This window comes from Acinonyx jubatus, chromosome E1, assembly GCF_027475565.1.
Source record: "Acinonyx jubatus isolate Ajub_Pintada_27869175 chromosome E1, VMU_Ajub_asm_v1.0, whole genome shotgun sequence".
NCBI lineage: Eukaryota > Metazoa > Chordata > Mammalia > Carnivora > Felidae > Acinonyx > Acinonyx jubatus.
This window is the reverse complement of record NC_069397.1, coordinates 54036098-54056265: the sequence shown is the minus strand read 5'-3', so window position 1 is coordinate 54056265 and position 20168 is coordinate 54036098. Positions and strand designations below refer to the sequence as shown.

Below are 20168 nucleotides of genomic sequence, written 5' to 3'. Positions count from 1 at the left end.
AAAGTTGAGGAACTTGACCATGATCAGGCTGTCACCTCTTGATGCCAAGGCTATCTTCTATACCTTCTGATCTGTATTAAATACATAGCACTATTTGAAAGTTCTTTTCCCCCCCCAAACGTTGAATCTGAATTTAATTGAGGCATTGAAACTAACTTCCAATTGAGAAGAAATATCTGGTGCAATCCCAAGCAGGCTCTGCACCGTCAGTGCAGAGCCCAACGGGAGGCTTGATCCCACGAACTGAACCAACTGAACTGTGAGATTGTGACCTAAGCCAAAATCAAGAGTCAGATGCTCAACCAACTGAACCACCCAGGTGCACCAAGAGGAAATATCTAGGATAGAAGAACAAGCTAAATGACACCATGAAGAAGTAAAGATAAACCTAAAATATGAGACATTTGACCTTTGCTTTTCAACAAGTCAGTGGGTAAGGTAAGGACAGCTTACCCAACATCCAAACGTGGTGTATAACCTTATTTGGATCCTGATTTGCACCAATCAAGAGATGAATATTGAAATATGTGAATGTCTACTGTGGTGAAATGTTACGATGTCTGGGATTACTTTAAAATACTTAAGGGGCTCCTGGGTGGCTCAGTTGGTTAAGCATCTGGCTCGGTTCCGGCTTGGGTCATGATCTCAGGGTTCGTGGGTTTGAGCCCCAAGTCGGGCTCTGGTGCTGGCAGTGGGAAGCCTGCTTGGGATTCTCTCTCTCCCTCTGCCCCTCCCCCGATCATGTGTGTGCTCTCTCTCGAAATAAATAAAAGAGAGAAAAGGGGCTCCTGGCTGGCTTAGGTTGGTAGAGCACCCAACTCTTCATTTCAGGGTTGTAAGTTCAAGCCCCATGTTGGGTGTAGAGATTTTTAACACCAACAAAACCCCAACACTTTAGGGGGAAAAAGGGATTAATGGAGCAAATGTGAAAACATCCTAATGGCTGATAACTCTAGGGTGGTTCATGCACTATTCTCTGGTTTTGTGTATGTTTGAAAATTTTCATAATACACATTTTTAAAGGATGGGCAAGAATGTAGACTTATATTACCATCTAGCAAGGTAGAATTCAAGACAAAAACATGAAATGTGTCAAATGTAATTATTAAAGGGAACAGTAGACATGAAAAATGATTGGAACCTTGATGTGCTGAAAAAAAATATGAAGCATCAAAAAATATAAAGCAAGAAGAGTTTTAAAAATTGCTGGACGCATAACATTTGTATAACGTTTGTAAGGATTTTAACACACCTATTTTTGGCATTTGCAAAACAAAGACTATAGCAGACTAATAAAAAGGCTCACTTAATAGCTTATATACTAAATTCTATGTCATACAAACAAAATAACTGGAAACTGATAATGTTAGACAAGAAAGAATGCTTCAAATAAAAAAAAAAAAAAACAACTGATCCCAGAGCAAATGTTACATAAAATCAACAATTAATAGCCAAAGTATAAGTTATAATAACAAAACAAGACAAAAATGCAGGCACTTGGAAAGAAACTCCTCGTTTTCATGCATTCCAATGAAAAACCAAGTGATTACAGAGTGTTGGAAGATAAAAATAATGCAAACATTTCATAGAAATGTTCAATCCTAGAGGATTAGAAAGATCTAGAGGATTCTAAAAGATTCTTTGTTGAGTGCTAGCATTATACCTTAGTCATATCTATATTCCCCAGGGCTTAGCACTGTGCTTGGCATTCAGAAGAATCTTCATATGAATTCATAATGAATGAAGGAAAAGAAAAGATGAAATTTGAGCTTTCAGGGATTCACATCTAGCTGAGAGAATATCCTATCACATATAAACCTTGAATAATGGGGCAAAGTAGTCTGTTAGTAAATGGTGACAATCAAGACTTATAGAGCACATATTGTGCTCCAGGCATCGTTCTACTCACTTTACATGAATATCATCTCATTTACTCCCCACAACAACCCTGTGAGGTGGACAGTGTATCAGCCAAGACATTAAAGAAGTCCCCTGAAGGTGACAGGATTGCCAATGATGCCCTTGCTGTTCTCTACCCGGAGGCCTTCTCTGAGTACTCAACCAAGTGTTCCCCATCACCCCTTTTATTTTGAAACCATCCTATTCATCAGTTTACTTGTTTACTGCCTTCTCTCTCACTGGAATGTAAGCTCCATGGAGTCAGGGTCCTGAGGATGGTTTTAGAAGTGAAGCCTGAAACGGAGCGAAAAAGCAGTGGCTCCAGCGGTACAGTCTAGGGCCATGATGTTGCAGCCACGTGGAAGGGCCTGGGAGCAAGAGATAGCTTAAAAGTAACATCCACGGAGTGCTTGGCTGGCTCAGTCTGTAGAGGGTGCAACTCTTGATCTCGGAGTTGTGAGTTCGAGCCCCACGTTGGGTGTACAGATTACTTAAATCTCAAAAAAAAAAAAAAAAAAAAAAGCATCCTGAAAACTTGGTGACTGGTTTGGAGTAGAGAGGGCATGAAGAATTCTGGATGATCCTGGAGAAAGTAGAGGAAGATTCTGTACTTCTGGAAATTTGTTGTTTCTTTTGGAAAAGTACAAGGAACGGTGGTTTTTAAACTTTTTGGGGGTAAAGAGTTAGGAAAATCTAATGAACACTACAGCCGCCCCCCACGGGTAGACATGGTATCCTCCAAGTGCACATAATGTGAGAGTCAACCTGGAAAGACCAACCACTGCCCTGTGTGCTCCAAAGGAAAAAAAAAAAAAAGACAAAAGACAAAATCTGGCCAATAATAGGTTGTTTTTTTTTTAATTAAGCATTTTACTAAAGGATCATATACATAGGAAAGTGCGAAGATCATAAACGTACCTCTCTCCGCCAGCCCCTTTTCAAGCACTCCAGTGCCACCTTTTTCCTGAGGGCCTGGGCTGATAGCAGAGGCTGCACTGTCGTCGCCTTGTGCACTGCGCGTGCACGCCTGTGCTTCCGCGCACCCCTCCTCGTCCCAGCCCGGGCAGTGGGCAGGTGTGCCGTTTCAACAGCGTTGAGGGCGCGGGAATGGGCAGCACCCCCACCCTGCAAGCCCCCACCCCCCGGCTCCGGCGGGAGGTTTGAGGGGCAGGGGGCTGCCTTTTGCGCTGCTTGTAACTTTCCTGTGACGGACTCACACGCACGTGGATCTGTAGCCTGCGCAGCACTTTCACGAGGTGTATATGGATACCAACCGCGGCAACAAGGAAGTGGGCTGTGTTCGCTCTCACATGGATTTATCTTTCAAAGTGCAGTAGGATTTGATCAAAACAAAAGGCACATTACGTGCAACCGAGGCATCCACACACTCCAAAAAAAAAAAAAAGTGCTATTACAAAGGGAAAATTGTGCCCACGTGATACTTGTTTTCATCGGACTCATGATGACAGGAAAACGCACTTGCGCAAGTAAACCTTGCCACCCCAGATGGGACTCGAACCCACAATCCCTGGCTTAGGAGGCCAGTGCCTTATCCATTAGGCCACTGGGGCTTCACGTAAGCGGCGCCCGATCACATGCCTCTTGAACTGTGACGCCGTGTGGCTGCGTAATGACGTCAAGGCCGGAAGCTCTCCGGTACAAAACTCGTATCGCAAGGGAACCCTCATGCTCAGCCTAGGAGAGGGGGGCTGCGGTCAGGACCGGGTAGCGAGGCCCGACTGTGTCTAAAACGAGGGTAGGCCCTGGGATTTAGTTGCGGTACGGATGGATTAAAACGTTTCGACCACGAAGGGACTCGAACCCTCAATCTTCTGATCCGAAGTCAGACGCCTTATCCATTAGGCCACGCGGTCCCCTCACGCACTTGGCCCTGCCGGATACCTATTTAGTAATCTACAGCTGCACTATCACTGTCTACCAATGTCGCTAATTGCAGGGAGGGACCGCATCCGACTCCGACCCCGGCACACCTGTGGCACACTTGGGGGTCGGGAGCACGCGGTCCTCTCCTGCCCACGTCCAGGGGCCTCCACCTCCGAAGGGGCTGCACCTGGCCCGCGCACTGTGGCGCCCCGGGCGTCGCGGCCGCGTGGCCTAACGGATAAGGCGTCTGACTTCGGATCAGAAGATTGAGGGTTCGAGTCCCTTCGTGGTCGGCCTCTTTTTGGACCGAAGGGCAGGGCTCATGTCCTTCGGTGGCGCGGGCCATAGCAGCCTCTCTCGGCCTCGTTTGTGGGTTCGTTCGGTCTCCCTCTTCATCCCCTCCGGGGTCCCTGAGGCAGCTCGGCACGCGCCTTCCGGGAAGCCCGGTCCTCTCCGTGGAACTGCGCGCCGCCAGAGCCTGGTAGTCCCCGCGGAGCACGGCCCCGTTGCCTCGCCTCGGACTCTAGCTTTTTTGCTGGGGGCTGGTGACTACTCGGGTCCCCCGGGTTGCGCCGCGGGGGGAGTGGGGGGGGGGGGCGCGCGACTGCGCGTTACCACGGACCACGTGGGCGTCGCGTGTTGTCGCGCCCCAGTGGCCTAATGGATAAGGCACTGGCCTCCTAAGCCAGGGATTGTGGGTTCGAGTCCCACCTGGGGTGGTCTGTGCAGCCTCTCCCCCGCGTGAACTTTTGGCGCCGGGAACGCGTGCGGCTCCGCGCACCCCGGCCTCCCTCCACGCCGACAACCGGGTCCCCAGGGGCTCCACGCGCCTCGGGCCCTGAGCTCCCCGGAGCCGGGCTCACCTTCTCCTGCCACGCAGTTTTCCAGGGCTGGGATCCGGGGGTCGGAGCGGCCTGCGTCGCCGCGCTACGTCAACCCCTCGCCCTCCTCAGAAACACTGTACACCCCCTTTAAGCCTCCAAGCCAAATGCGCCTCCATACCGTCCTCCCGTGGGCTGTACAAAAGTTGCGGGGTGGCCTTCTCCAGGCTTTTTCATGCGTCCGTGCCGCGGGGGCGTGGATTCCAGGGTGCGTAAAGCACGAGGCGCCGAGAGAGCCAAAAAGGTGCCCTTACCCCAGGTGGGACTCGAACCCACAATCCCTGGCTTAGGAGGCCAGTGCCTTATCCATTAGGCCACTGGGGCCTGCGGCTTGGGCCTCCGCCATTGAGTCCCCTAGACGCGATTGGCTGGGAGTCAGTGGCGCCCGGGTGCGTGGAGCCTGCCGTCCCAGCCTTCGTGTCTCCCTCTGCAGAACGGACGAAAAACTCAGGAATGTCAGGAAAATGTAGTGTAGGGAAGTGAACGAGCACAGAACAGCGTCCATCACAAATACCGGTACCTAAACACGGGATCTTCACCATCACCAGGCAATGCACAACCAGGAGGAACAAATCTGTCCGGTCATAAATATATATCATACATAGCAAGTCATATATAAAGCCAAATAGAATGTTCAGCCTATAATTTTCTTTCTTTAAAACTCTTGTACGAAAAGTAATACAAATAAGGAATGAGCTCATTTTTAAACGCTACACACGGTTTAGAATCCACTATTAAAATCCATGAGCTTCTGAAAGATTTGATTCCCCGTCGTGCCGAGTGGAGAACTTGCCTCTCCCATTTCCACGCGTCCAGGGCGCAGGGAATTTGGACACGTTCTTCTTTGGTTTTCTCTCTCCGACATGTGCAAAGTCTGCACAAACTCATCTCCTTCCCCCCTTAACATCAGCAAGAAGGAAGAGTTTGACCCACCTGGCTCCAGTCCCCTGCCTTGAGGGTGCTCTCCTTTTAAACCATGTTTTCTTGTTGTTTTGTTTTGAAGCTTATTTGTTTATTTTGGGGGAGAGACAGAGACAGAGACAGAGAGAATGAGCAGGGAAGGGGCATAGAGCAGGAGAGAGTGAATCCTGAGCAGGTAGGTCTGGGGCCTGGATCCCACCAACCATGAAATCTTGACCTGACAGGAAGTCCGAAGCTTAACTCACTGAGCCACCCAGGGACCCCCATTCTTATTCATTCTTTTGTCCTCAGCCTCTTAAAAAATACCTTTACTCCATGCCCTACATGGGGCTTGAACTCATGAACCTGAGACCAAGAGTCACATGCTCTACCCACTGAGCCAGCCAGGCATCCTAGGCCTTGATCTTTAAGTTTACTTACTTATTTTGAGAGAGAGAGAGAAAGAAAGCGAGCGAACAGGGAAGGGACAGAGAGAGAGGGAGAGAGAGAATTCCAACTTGGGGCCTGAACCCACTAACCCAGAGATCATGACCTGAGATGAAATTGAGAGTTGCACACCTGCCCCCTCAAGAAAAAAGGTGGGGGGCGCCTGGGTGGCTCAGTCTGTTAAGCTTCCAACTCTGGCTCAGGTCATGATCTAACAGTTTTGTGAGTTCGAGCTCTGTGTCAGACTCTGGGCACTGTGCAGAGTCTACTTGAGATTCTCTCTCTCTCTCTCTCTCTGCCCCTTCCCTGCTCGCACTTTCTCTGTCTCTCTCAAAATAAATAATGAAACAACAACAACAACAAAGGGTTGAACACCCATTGGACTGAGCCACCCAGGCCCGCCGGAGGTGCTCTCCTTTAAGATGAACCAATTTGTTCCTTGAGGTGCACATGCAGCCAAGTGTACAGATCTTAAGGGTCCTCCTAGCTGGATGAATGCAGAACGCTTCATTCTTGTTCACCCTTTTGTCCTCAGCCTTTTCAAAAAAAATATCTTTATTTATTCCACGTCTTACATGGGGCTTGAATGCACGAACCTGAGACCAAGAGTCTCATGCTCTACTCACTGAGCCAGCCAGGCGTCCCAATCCTCAGCATTTAAGTTTATTTATTTATTTTGAGTGAGAGAGAGAGAGCGCAGGGGAGGGGCAGAGAGAGAGGGAGTGAGAGAATTCCAACTCAGGGCTTGAACCCACTGAGAGATCATGACGTGAGCCGAAATTGAGAGTCGGACGCTTAACCGACTGAGCCAGCCAGGCACCCCCTCAGCATTTTTAAAGGATGGGTCCTACTTCTGTGCTCTATTCCCCATCCCCTACCGAGCCTGCTGTGTCTCTACCTCTTTATCCCCTCCTGTGTGTCCCAAACACTTTTCCAGGTCTTTTCATGTACCCTTAATGTCTTCTGAGGGCCTCATGGGTCCAGCGCTTTGCTCCAGGGTCAGCCCACAGGGATGCCTCTTCTGGTTTCCCCGCTGCCACCATCTAACCCAGCATGTCCCCATATTCTGCTCTGCTCACCCTCAACTGCTCCTACCCATTCCCAAGGCTCTTCTTGTGTCCTCTGCCCTGCACACTCTAGCTGCAACCTCACCCCCAGCCCCTGGGCTGGCTGCATCCCCTCTCCTGGGCATCACTCCGTCACTCCCGGAGGCAGCTCCTCACAGGCAGAACCATCCTCACTCCACCATCCTCCCAAGGCCGCTCCCTTGTGCCTTCCCCGCCTCGAGGCACATCACACACGTCACTCACCTGCTCCCACCCCACCCGGCCCGATTTCGGTCTCCACAATCCTTTCGCGTCTGCTACTCTCTCTCCATCCCTGTTGCCACTGCCCCAGTTCCAGGATGGGTCCCTGACTCCTCCATGGGTCAGTCCACCGGCCTGCACTCATTTCCCCGCACTCTCCTCGCCCGTTCGCAGTCAGGTTAATCTTCCTCTGACAGCCTCTGCAGAGGAGGAGGCTAAGTGTCCTAGTTTGTCACACTGAAGGCCTTTCTAGACCCGGCTCCCACTGCATGTGGCCAACGTGGCTCCCACAGCTCCTCATTGCCTGGGTTTCAGCCAAACTGAACCGTCAATCATGGTTAGCATCCCCCAAGTACATGCTCAGTGCCATTAACCGCTTGATTCATTTAAGCTACACAACAATCCTATGAGGTAGGCACAGGTAACATCACCCCTAGTTTATAGATGCGGAAACTGAGGTTCAGAGAGGCTAAGTGGTTTGCCCAAGGCCCCACCACAGCTGGGGGTGGTGGAAGGCAGGAGCTGACCCCGTGCGCACTGGCTTCAGAGCCCATTCCCTGGATACTGTAGTTCACCGTCCCAGCCATAGGCAGGGCTTGGACACCACTGGAGCCTTTAGGTGACAAGGTCTTCCTGTCTTGCTCGAATGGCCAGCCAGCCCCTCCCCTCCTATCTCAAGCGCCTCAAGTACATCTTCTCTGACCCTCAAGCTAGAACTAGTTACTTCTCTGGTTCCCAGAAACTACTTACTTTATTTATCTGGTTGTTTGGGTGGGGGGTGTGCAGGAAACAATGATCATCAGCTGCCCAGGTAGCAAAAAATTATGCTTCCAAAATCTCTTGATGTTGTAGCTGCCCTACGTGTGCTTTTCATGACAGAAGCCCTTTTTTCCCCAGAACCTGCTTAGATCTTAAGTTATTCACGTTTTAGGTTGTGTTACCGTAACAGAAATCCAGTTTTCTTCTCCACTTTTATTATCACCTGATCGAATTTAAGTTCTCTGGAGGAAGGACTGTTTTTGTTCATTGCTAGTTTCCTGGGACCTCACCCAGGGCCTTTCACTCAGTATTTGTTGAATTAGCAAACAGACCAATGAATGTTCCACTGCCTTGCATATATGAGCTTCACCCCCAACTAGGCTCTGAGTCTCTTGAGGGGACTCTTGGAAGAGTCATTTATCAATAACTTGTCCCTTTTTTTTAAACATTTTTTAAAAAATGTTTATTTTTGAGACAGAGACAGAGCGTGAGCAGGGGAGGGGCAGAGACAGAGAGGGAGACACAGAATTCGAAGCAGGCTCCAGGCTCTGAGCGTCAGCACAGAGCCCAACGTGGGGCTCGAACCCACAAACCGTGAGATCATGACCTGAGCCGAAGTCGGACGCTCAACTGACTGAGCCACCCAGGTGCCCCTGTTGTCCCTTTTTTACACTTCTGTGAATGATGAGGTCCCTGCTCACATAAAGTTGTATATACCACTACAGCTAATTATCTTGCACTTCGAGCATCACAGGGCAGTATTTGCTGAACAGGTGAACTAGATCAAAATTACAGAGAACATTTCAAGAAATTCATACACACCACAGTAATCTGCTTTAGTCATGCCGGCCTGGGTTCTTCCCATACCCATAGGATGGCAAAAACCTATTTTCAGGTCTGACTTACTCTTTTCCTGCCTCTAAAATCCCACAGCATATGACAGCAACCTAACACATGGCGTTCCTTCCTGCTGAACAACCTCAGCATTTCTTGGTCACCTACATTTCTTAAAATCTAAATTCTAGAGGGGTGCCTGGGTGGCACAGTTGGCTAAGTGTCCGACTTTGGCTCAGGTCACGATCTCATGGTTCATGAGTTTCAGCCCCGAATCCAGCTGTCTGCTGTCAGCACAGAGCCAGTTTTGGATCCTCTGTCCCCCCTCTCTCTGCCCCTTCCCCCACTCATGCTCTCTTTCCAAAATTAAATAAATAAATAAATAAATACATAAATAAATAAAACCCAGCAGAACCTAATGTTTAAAAAAAATCTAAACTCTCGAACTTGAATTCGAGTCTCCACATTGAGCTTCTGTCTCCTTTCCAGACTTACCTCCCGCAACCCATGGCATGAATCCACCATTCAGATGGCTCCCTCAGCTTCTCCACCCCAGCCTTTTCTTTGGTTTGTCTTATTCATACGGTTCCTGCCAACTGGCGTGTCCCTCCCACACCTCTACTAAAATTCTAGTCCCTTTTCAAGGCCCAGCTCAGGTGCCCCCTCCCCTGTCTCAGCCCTCCTAACCCGAGGTGTGTTCCCTGAGCGCAGATACCGCAGCTCGTTCCTGTTTCCCCCTGGCTGACCGGTGCTGGTCAACAATCGTGAGGCAGATTTCAACATACAGAAAAGGTCCGAATTCTGTTCTGAAGCATTCTGAATGAGAGGCAAAGCCCACTGCGTTTACTGCACTTTACTACAGCTAATGCATTAAGTGGATAATTAAGGTTTGACAACATGTGATTGCCTATAAAGACCTTTGCAACCAGTGCCTGCCACCCTCCTTCCAAATGAACATTCTCATGGTGGCGCCCACGTTAAAGCCAAGCATTAACAGCCACAAACAACAAGGGGTCTCCTGATGGTGTTAGAGCTCGCGGCTGCCTGGATGTCCTGAAGAGGGTCTGTGTCAGCTCTGGAGGAGGATTTCAGTCCATATCTACCCTCCTGCCTGTCTTTATGACAGAATGTATCCTCTTTTTTCTCAGCCTTTCCCGATTCATGTTTTCTATCCTGAAAACAAAAAGACCGCAGTTAGGCCCAGATGCCCAATCAATGCTTTTCAAAGCGGAGAGGAGCTGGCAGCTGGGTGGGAAGGAAGCAGCCGGATCAGCAGGGGCCAGCCCCGCTCGGGTCAGCGGCTTCTCTCGGTCCCAGAGCCTTCCCACCTTCTGCTGGGAAGTCACGGACTCCCCCTGTCTCCTGTCTTCTCCGTGCAGCCCCTTGTCCCCACGACTCAGCTGAGAGAAGCTCGGGGGCACTTTCTGGTACCTTATCCTGTGTAGTACAGCATCTTCTTTGGATGGCTCCTTAGCTGGCTGGCTGGCCTCAGCAATCATGTCTCGAATTTTCTGAAGACAATCTGCCAGATTTCGGAACTGATAGCGGCTGCATTCAGAGGTGAGTATCAACTCTCCTGACTTGTTGATCTTATTTTTATGCTGCAGAGAACAAAGGCAACACCAGAGTTCTACAGAGTAAAAGGTTTAAAAACGACTGAGGGATGACGGAAAAAGAAAGGAACCGGTAGTTACCGTGATGGCCATCTTCTGCCGCGCAGGCTCGGGAATCCACTCGGCGGTTGCCAAATGGAACCTGACTTCAGCCTTGGAATTCACTGTAAATAAAGGGACCAGAGCGCATGGGTCACAGAGACTCTCAAGTAGGCTCAGCGCCCAGTGGCTGGTGACAATCCTGAAACGGGGAGGCGAGACACCCAGCCAGGTGTGACCTGTGACACAGGTCCTGTGTCAACTTGGGAATACAAGGTTGGTGATGGAATGAGCCTGCAAAGATAGTGAGGCACTTCTGGACAAAAATTAACTTCTGGGAACTAAATGCTCAGTGCTTCTCTTATAATTTAGTGGGATCTGAAAAGAAGGGGGAGGGGGAAGGGGTTCCATGAGAACGAAAGAAACCTGTTCTCGGAGCTGGCTGCCAGCTCACACTGTGATTTCCCTTTGTTTCGGTTCACAAGCCAACCCTAGTCTTAGCAACCCACAGCTGAGAGTCTAAGAATCAGACCACATTCAAAGAATAAAGAGGATTATTATAAACTGGTGGTATTTAAGCTTCTGCTAAAACAATCCCTTTATTCCACATGAATGTAAGCATAGAACTCAAGTGCATCTCCCGGCCAAGTTTCAAAGTGAAAAACAAGGTGCCTTGTACCTTTGTTAACATTCTGGCCCCCAGGACCGCTACTCCGACAATAAGATATCGTCAAACGATCTATAAAACAGAACACACACCGAAAAAAGATTATCCCATGGCAAAAATGCTCAAACTGTTCATTTATTATCAATACAGTATGACTATCCCTATTACACATCTTTCTTAAAAAAATTTTTTTTTAATGTTTATTTTGTTTTTGAGAGAGACAGAGACAGAGCGTGAGCAAGGGAGGGGCAGAAAGAGAGGGACACACAGAATCCGAAGCAGGCTCCGAGCTGTCAGCACAGAGCCTGATGTGGGGCTTGAACCCATAAACTGTGAGATTATAACCTGAGCCAAAGTCAGATGCTTAACCAACTAAGCCACCCAGGTGCCCCACACATCTCTTTCAATGACTTTTATATAACAAACATAATGTTCAAAGCAGTAAAGTCAGAGATTATTTACAGATCTCAAAGCTAAAATCAAGAGTATGTGCCTTTCCAAGGTCACACACACAGCAAAGGAGGTAAAGTTATGACCTGGGTTGTCTGCTTCTGGTTCAGTACATTTCCCCAGATCTGGCTGCCCTAGCTTCTTGCTGTTTATTTGTTTTAAAGCAAAGACTCTGTCAAAAGCTCAAACTGAGGGACAAACTTAGTTTAATGTTGTATTTTGAAATGTGGTGGATGTGGAATCCCAATAGACTGTAAGCTCCAAGGGGGCAAACATTGTGTATTCCTGGTGCCCAGGGCCCAGTTAGTCAGTGTTTAAAAACATCCCCGCTGGATGAAAGGATTCTAAGTTTATTTATTTGAGAGAGAGAGAGAGAGAGAGAGAGAGAGAGAGAGAGAGAGAGAGAGAGAGAAAGCACAAGTTGGGGAGGGGCAGAGAGAGGGAGAGAATCCCAAGCAGGCTCTGCACAGTCAGCACAGAGCCCGATGCGGGGCTCAAACCCACTAGCCGTGAGATCGTGACCTGAGCTGAAGTTGAATGCTTAACTGACTGAGCCACCCAGGTGTCCTTGGATGAAAGCATTCTAGAATCGGAGCTGGGAGTCTTGCTTCTAACACGGGCACAGCCACTGGCCGACTGTGATCTTGGCAAAGTCCCTCTGCTTCTCTGAGCCTCAGATTTGCTATAGAATGTAAAATGGGCTTTCTTCCTTCTATTTTTATGGTTCGTGAAAAGCAGACTCACGGTGTCTGAGGAAAGTAGGGAAGCGTGGTAGGGGGAAAATTTCGGAAGGCTGGATGGTGAGCCGTAAGAAGACCGGGTGGCAAAGGCCAGGAACCGTGGTGGTGGACAGCGGGCCTTGGTGGGCAGTGGTGGCCCGTCTTGGGACCGCTTCCAGGAGAACTTCCTCCTTTTGAAAAGTCAGATCAGTTCACTTTTCTGCAGAGGTAAGGACTGCACGGTACTGTCGGGGGACGGTTCTACCGCGGTGTGGGCAACCTTGCCTGTATCTGCATAGGCCGCCGAGGCAGGGTTTGCACTGCGGCCGAGTCCGTCTTCTAGGAAGGCCTGTGAGGCCCCCAAACTCAAGAGCACCCGAGGCAGGGGAGGAGCTGAGACATGGAGGGCTCCCACTCGCCTCCCTGTCTCCCTGAAGGCTGTCATGAGACTGTCTCTTTGCCCCGGTTCTGATGAGATAGGCTTTTGCCACCTCCGGCCATATGCACGCCTCAAGGCACAGCTGCCGGCGACCAAAATGCCACCTGCAGCGGGGCACCGGCTCCTAAGCCATGGGGAGGCCACTCCCTTGTGCTGCAGTTGATCAGGCTCTTTGTCTCCATGTCACCTTGAACAAGGGCCTTGGGGAGCTGGCACCCGTGGCGACTCCTCCTCGCACGGTCTGTGGACACCACAAACTGCTGGACCCTAAAAGGGGCTTGCAGCTTCACAGGCTATGTCCGTCGGGCCTCACCTTGTGTTTGGTGGTACACAAGTCTAAAGTTATGCAAACAGTTCACAGGGAGAAGTCCCCACTTGGGTTCCCCAGCCACCAAATCCTTTCTTCTCTACTCCCCCAGCCAGTCCTCGAATCCAGTTTCTTGTACATCCTTTCAGGTCTATGTATGTGCATAGAAATGTATGTTTCAGACATACAAACGTAAGACACAAATGGTAGCTTACTGTATGTATTCTTCTGCAGCTTAACTTTTTCCGGAGAACCATCAGCTCATCTACTGGAAAGACTGTTCCTTGTCATGAGGACATCAGGAGCTCTGATTCGTCTCGCACACTGCCCAGCACTCCACAGTGGCTGTGCCATCATTTCTGTGCTATTCTAAAGTGCTTAAAGGGCTCTGCTTTTGCACACCCAGAAACAGTTTCTTTACTTTTGTTAGGCTGGAGAGATCTGGAAGGATTGTGTGAGGGTGGGAGGAAATGACTGATTTTTTTTTTTTAATGTTTATTTATTCTTCAGAGAGAGAGAGGGAGAGAGAGAGAGAGAGAGAGAGAGAGAGAGAGAGAGCATGAATGGGGGAAGGGCAGAGAGAAAGGCAAACACAGAATCTGAAGCAGGCTGCAGGCTCCGAGCTGTCAGCACACAGCCCAAAGCAGGGCTCAAACTCACGAACAGAGAGATCATGACCTGAGCAGAAGTCGGACGCTTAACCAACTGAGCCACCCAGGCGCCCCCTGACTGATTTTGTATAAAGCAAAATTACTTACCTAGAGGAATGTCATTATTGGCTTGCTTTGCATCATCCTGTAATGTAATGTACACAGTGTTAAATAAATATCACCAGCTCTGTGACTCCTGAACTGGTCCAGGGCAATCAAAGAAAAGATATAAAGCCACAATGCAAATGTAATACAGCCATTTTCAGGTCCCCAGCGAAATCATATCAGGAGGACAGAAAAAGGCTCCTCGGACTCCAGAGGGCATCATGGGAGGCCTGGTTCCTTGGAGGGAGGGCAGGCTCCACAGTACACATGCCTCAGGGAGACTCCAAAAGGAATCCCCTCTACTAACCTAGAGCAACAGACCTGGTGGGCCACCTTGTTTCTCCCTAGGCCACAGGAGGCTCACATGGGGAGCCAGCTGCCTTGAGGGTCTATGTCAGAGACTACTCGTTCCAGGATTTCTCACCTCCATCTCTCTCCCGTGTTGTTCTCGGTAGTGATGTCTTTGAACCTGAGCCCCAGGCCCACAGGCCCAGTGCAGACACTACCCACTCTGAGGCTCTTCTGGCTACCAACACTCATGGTGTCCTCATCTGTCCCCACCCCTGGCTGCCTTCATCCCTTTTCATCTTAGAATTATCAGGGAGTGAAATCCTCATCCCCCTGCACTCCCTGCAGCACTGAGGAGGCCAGGCTCCGCCCTCCTTGAGGGCTGCTCTCCCTCTTCCTCCAGCTTCCTTCTTATCTCCCTAATGACTTTCCCACTCTTCTTCATTTGCTCTTTGCAATTTTTTTTCATGTTTATTTATTTATTTTGAGAGAAAGAGACAGAGCACGAGCAGGGGAGGGGAGGGGAAGGGTAGAAGGAGAAGGAGGGAGAGAATCCCAAGCACACACTGTGCGGTCAGTACCAAGCCTGATGTGGGGCTCGAACCCATGAACTGTGAGATCATGATCAGAGCCGAAATCAAGAGTGGGACGCTTAGCCGACTGAGCCATCCAGGCGCCCCTGCTCTTTGCAACACTGACATGCCCCTGGAATCCTTTCTCTTCTCTTACTCCTTCCCTAGAACATTTCATGCATCTACGATGATGAAAATATTATGGGTGTTCATGACTCCCAACTGTCTGGCTCAAACTCAAAACCTTCTTCAATTCCAGACCCATAGAGGCAATTTCTATTTGAGGTCTCCTCATGGCTGCCTCAAACCTCAAACCTCCTCACAGAGGACTCCCCTTACTAACAATCTGAAATAGTTCCCCAGCACTCTGACAGCACCCTGGTCTTTTCATCACCTATGTTTTCCCCATTTCTTTACTGTGTGCTCCTTCTACTAGAACATAACCTTCATGAAGCGGGGACCCTATCAGTTTTATCTGTGTCTGCAACGTTTGAAACAGTGTCTGACACATTAGGTATACAGTATGCTTTTTGTTGAACGAAAGAACAAATGACTTTCTCATCTCGATTAATGGCAACTCAATTCTTCCACCCCGGACTTCAATTCCTCTCTTATTCTCACTTCTTATAGAAAATACATTAGCAAGGGGCTCCTGGGTGGCTCAGCTGGTTAAGTGGCCAACTCTGGCTCAGGTCATGATCTCACATTTCGAGAGTTCGAGTACCCCATCAGGCTCTGCGCTGACAGTGCGGAGCCTGCTTGGGATTCTCTCTCCAACCTCCCCTCCACCCCGTCTCTCCCCCACTCATGCTTTCTCTCTCAAAATAAATAAACTTAAAAAAAATTACATTCTAAAAAAAAACACACACACTAGCAAATCTTATAGGTTTTCTCTTCAGAATGTAACTAGAACCTGAACCTGACCCATTCCTAAGAGTCTTTTGCTTCCTCTCTGCTTATCATCATCTCTTGCCTGTGTTACTGCAGTCTTTTAAGTGGCCTTCCTGTTCTTGCCATTCTACGGTCTACTCTCTGTAAGTCCCTATAAGAGTGATCTTTGTCGTTGCTGCTGGCATTTTAAGATTTTATCTTTAGGTAATCTCGACAGCCAATGTGGGGCTTGAACTCACAACTCCAAATCACACGTTCCACTGACTGACCAAGGCAGGCGCCCTGAGAATGATCCTGGTAAAACTAAGTTGGATCATTCCGTTCCTCTGCCTCAACCCCTCCAACAGGCCCCATCACACTCAGAATAAAGCTAAAGACCTGTTAACCCTGTAAACGGGCCTCCCTCCATCCCATCCCTCTCCTCTTTCGATTCATCTGCTTTGACTTCCCTGCTCAGCCACTGGCCTGCTTGCCGTCCCTTGAACAAGTCTCACTGCCTTGCTTCATCCGAGTCCTTACGCAAAAGTCATCTTCCCAGAGGTCTTCTTAGATCATCCTACTTAAAACTGCAACCCGACCGCTACCTTAGCACTCCTTCCTTCCAGGCTTTATTTTCTCCAAAAGAACTTATAACCATCGCACACACTCTGTAGTTCTGATTTTATTTATCGCTTGCTACCCTCCACTGGAAGATAAGCTCCAACAAGCATTCAGATGATCTCCCCTCCCCCCCATCTCCATGCCTCCATGGTACACACACCATGCTTTCAATTGAAGTTTGTTGAATGAGTGAGCGAATAAATGAATGTTTTCTTTTCAGTCCTGTATGTAGAAATTCAGTAGAACTGACTGGGTCCTATCTCTCCTGCCCTGGTGCCTGATAAAGAGCCTGAACATAGCAGGCTGGCAACAAATGCATCCTGAAGAAACGAAGCCCTGTTTCCTGTTTTCTTCAGGCGCGCTGGGGTTCTTAGGAGCTACGGACATAACTTCCCAAAAGGTTCAAAAAATTTGGCAGCTTCTGGGTTTTATTGTCCACGCCAAAGGGAAAACTCCCACATTTGGGCCTGGAGGCCGGGGATCGAACTCGGAAACGCCGGTGGTCCTGCAAGAAACACGCTCAACGTGCTCTCGAGACGCCCGTACACCCCAAGCCCTCCCGGCGCCAGGACCCAATCTGCCGCCCCGGCCCCACTGGCTCCGGCAACCAGCTCCCTCCCGCGGCCCCCGCCACGTCCTACGAGCAGCAGCCACTCCAATTTGCTCCAGCCTGGCCAATGGAGCCCGGGCTTCCTAACGTCACTGCAGAGGAGGGGAAACGCCCCTTCCGTACGGCCTTCCCCGCTCACCGGGACCGTCCAGGCGGTGTCCGAGCCCCGGGATTCGGGGTAGAGCTTGTCCAGGCTGTAGATACTCTGGAACTCTGTGCCGTCGGCCTGCTTGTGCAGAACCCGCTGGGGGCAGCACACGGGCGGCGGGAGCAGCCAGGTCCCGGCTCGTCTCAGGCCCCAGCATAGACACCGGGCCGCCGCCATGTTCGGGTGTCGGGGCTGCTTCCGGTGGGTGCCTGCTTCCGCGGTCCGCCAGCTCGCGCTTCCCTCGGGACTTTGGTTCCGAGTGGTTTTTAGCGCCCGCCAGGGTCGCTGGGAGGCGGCGAGCTGAGCTCCCGGAGTCACTCCCTGGGGTACCTTTTAGACGTTTCCCTTTGGCCGCCTCCAGGGGGACCTGGTTGGAACGCTGAAGTCCTGCAGCGGCGGAGAAGACGTTGGCTAGAAGGCTCTAAAGGGAGCCTCCTGGTGAAAAGAACCCCGGATTCCGTGTTCCCCAGAAACACCTTTTCTTTCCTTTACAGGGGCTGTGCCCTCCCGGATCGCTCTCCCCTCGAAATTTCACACCATCACTGAGGCCTGCCCTGCCTGACCTAGCTCGTCTCCTTCCCCTTTACTCTGACTCTGCTCTACTTTATCTTTTTCTTTTTTTCTTAAACATCACTCAATCTTACTTGAAGTAAGTTGCTTCTGTCTCCAGCCAGACTGTAATAAGTTCCAGGGGGGCTCTGGCTCACTGCTGGGTCCCCAGCACCCAGAACCTGGTACATCATAGACCCCCCCCCCCCCGCAATAAATATGTATAAGATGAATTCTTTGGGAGTGTGCTTTTGAAAGTTGAGTTCTGCGAGAGCTGAGTTTTAGTAACTTCAGGCTCATTCACAAGTCAGTTTAAGCATATCCCTGTGGAGCAGGTGTGTGAAGTCTTTGCAAGACAAATAACAGGTGGCAAGAGAAGCAGGCAGGTGGAGAAAGAAATGTTTTTTGTTGTTGTTTTTGTTTTTTTTTTTCCACTTAAAACCAGCCACTTATTTATTTTTCCTAAAAACCAGCCTTTTTTTTTTTAGACGTTTATTTTTGAGAGAGAGGGAGACAGAGTGTGAGCAGAGGAGGGGCAGGGAGAGAGGGAGACAAGGAATCCCAAGCAGGGTCTCTGTGCTGAGCTGTCAGCACGGAGCCAGACAGGGCTCAAACCCATGAAGGGCGAGATCACCACCTGAGCCAAAGTCAGATGCTTCATGGACTGAGCCACCCAGACGCCCCAAGAAAGGAATGTTTTTAAAAGTGGACCCACATCCCCTCACAGAAGGAACAGTAGTTTTGTGGGGCACGACGACAGTTTCTCCTAGCCAGGAGATAAAGGAAAGCTGGGGAGGTGGGTTGGAGATTCAGGCAGCCAAGGACAGGCTAAGCAGCGCCCTTTTTCAGGGTTCTTAATGATGCAGTTTGAAGTGTTGGGGTTCGGAGCTGACGACCAAGAAAGAATTCTTGAGATGTCTTTGGTGGAAAAAAGGTGGTTTTATGAAAGCACAGGGACAGGACCTGTGGGCAGAAAGAGCTGCACTAGAGTTGGGAGGAGTGACTGATTATATAAGATTTTCTATCCTAAGAAGGCAAGGATGATGTCAGGGTCTCAGGGAATTCAATCTGTAGGTTTCTGGAAGTTTGGCTATTGATAAAATTGCTTTTTTCCTTGTAAATCATCAAGATGATTACAACCGATAGAGACTCCTGTCCTGCATGACTGTGGTCTCTATCAGTTAACCACTTGTTTTTCCTCTAGCAAAGTATTAACATTAAGACAACTGGCCATTCTTGGAGGAATGTCACTCTGCTGTCTCAAGGACTTGTCAGTGGGCTGTAAGTTGTAAAGAAATTTAATTTTCCATTTACTCTGTTTCCCACATCATTAAGACATGAACTTCAAAACAAATTCCACCTCTGAGAAAGGTCCAAAGTAGAGGACGCACTGTTTGGAAACAGCTAAGTGTTGCCTAAATTACTTTATTGAGAGGCAATGTGATTAATAAAAACAGCTCAATAGATGATTAGTGATTGTTAGTAATCCTAGTGGTTGTTTTGTAATAAGGGTTCTATTTTTAGTAAAAGCACTATTACCTTGAAAAATATGCCCTAGGGGATGCTAGAGGTTTGAAACAGGAGATTGTCATCAAATACAGGCTTTACCACTCCAGCCTCATTGCTACAGGCATATTCTTTAGGAGGGAATAAACTTCCTGAGCACTGGCTTTGTGAAAGCAAACTAGAAAGGGAATGACAATTGACATAAACCTTTTGGGCTGTAGGCTGGAAGGGGGATCTCTTGGGTCCCTCCCTGTCTTAGTCCCAAGACCTCAGAGGGAACAGAGGCATCTCCATGGTGACTGGAATAAACTGCTCAAGGGAGCAAAGCCAGGAACTCACTCAGGTCGACAGCTCAGGGATTATGAATAATAAAGTCAGCACTGTTCCAAGGCGATAGCTCTGAAGCTGGGCTCCAGGCCTGTTCCTGACACAGAGTGATAGAAAAAAGGAGCTGTAGGTTTCCATGGCCCCAAATAAACACAGCCTGCTCAGGCCATCTGGTGGCCTGGATTCTGGGAGAGGAGGGGGGTAGAGGAGAGAGAGACAAGCTACCCTGGGGTGGAAAGAAGAGCAGCTGGCAAGCTCCTCTCACCTGCTGCTGTCCCGAACCATCCAGAATAGAGGCCCTTCTGGAAGAAATGGGCCTGAGAGGTGCCACCTGTTCCCTTAAAAAGGTGTGCACTGAAGGCTGAGGCCTGCCTTCTCCTTTCCCTCCTTTGTCCTCCACAGGCTGAAATGGTGCTTCAAGAAGGGGACATTCACAGGGGCAAGAGGAAAGAAGGGAAAAGATAAAGCACCACCAGGCCATTCCCGGCAGCTCGGGAGCTTGCAGGCACCAGGCCTTCTCTATGGCCTGTGAGTTGGGGGATCACTACTTTGTGGGGACCCACAGGACCTTCCTTTCTTCTTTTCTGGACTGCCCTGGGTCAGACTGGCTTTTAAAACTGAACATGACAAAGAGCTAGAGAATGTGAAATATTGCATAGTGGAATTGGTGAGTTGTAGGTTTGGATATATATATATATATTTAAGTTTATTTATTTATTTTGAGAGAGAGACAGTGCAAGCAGGGGAAAGGCAGAGAGAGAGAGAGAGAGACAGAGA

The 20168-nt window shown here is 49.4% G+C and overlaps 1 protein-coding gene and 6 non-coding genes across 7 annotated transcripts; 2 read left to right on the top strand and 5 right to left on the bottom strand.

The window, feature by feature from the left end:
- Positions 1 to 3397: 3397 nt before the first annotated feature.
- TRNAR-CCU (transfer RNA arginine (anticodon CCU)) lies at positions 3398 to 3470 on the bottom strand. Its single transcript has one exon. It is a non-coding gene; the product is annotated as a tRNA-Arg (tRNA).
- Positions 3471 to 3700: 230 nt separating this feature from the next.
- TRNAR-UCG (transfer RNA arginine (anticodon UCG)) lies at positions 3701 to 3773 on the bottom strand. Its single transcript has one exon. It is a non-coding gene; the product is annotated as a tRNA-Arg (tRNA).
- Positions 3774 to 4003: 230 nt separating this feature from the next.
- Positions 4004 to 4076, top strand: TRNAR-UCG (transfer RNA arginine (anticodon UCG)). The gene has a single exon. It is a non-coding gene; the product is annotated as a tRNA-Arg (tRNA).
- Positions 4077 to 4429: 353 nt separating this feature from the next.
- On the top strand, positions 4430 to 4502 carry TRNAR-CCU (transfer RNA arginine (anticodon CCU)). Its single transcript has one exon. It is a non-coding gene; the product is annotated as a tRNA-Arg (tRNA).
- Positions 4503 to 4915: 413 nt separating this feature from the next.
- On the bottom strand, positions 4916 to 4988 carry TRNAR-CCU (transfer RNA arginine (anticodon CCU)). Its single transcript has one exon. It is a non-coding gene; the product is annotated as a tRNA-Arg (tRNA).
- A 3106-nt stretch (positions 4989 to 8094) lies between these two features.
- Positions 8095 to 8208, bottom strand: LOC113597060 (U11 spliceosomal RNA). Its single transcript, XR_003417912.1, has one exon. It is a non-coding gene; the product is annotated as a U11 spliceosomal RNA (small nuclear RNA).
- Positions 8209 to 9749: 1541 nt separating this feature from the next.
- MRPL58 (mitochondrial ribosomal protein L58) lies at positions 9750 to 17233 on the bottom strand. Its single transcript, XM_015086103.2, has 6 exons — positions 17001 to 17233; positions 13904 to 13940; positions 11243 to 11302; positions 10606 to 10688; positions 10343 to 10512; positions 9750 to 10084 (listed from the first exon to the last, which is right to left on the bottom strand). Exons 1-6 carry the CDS (start codon positions 17184 to 17186, stop codon positions 10000 to 10002), a joined length of 621 nt encoding a protein of 206 aa, XP_014941589.2. The 5' UTR covers positions 17187 to 17233; the 3' UTR covers positions 9750 to 9999.
- Between the last annotated feature and the right edge of the window lie 2935 nt (positions 17234 to 20168).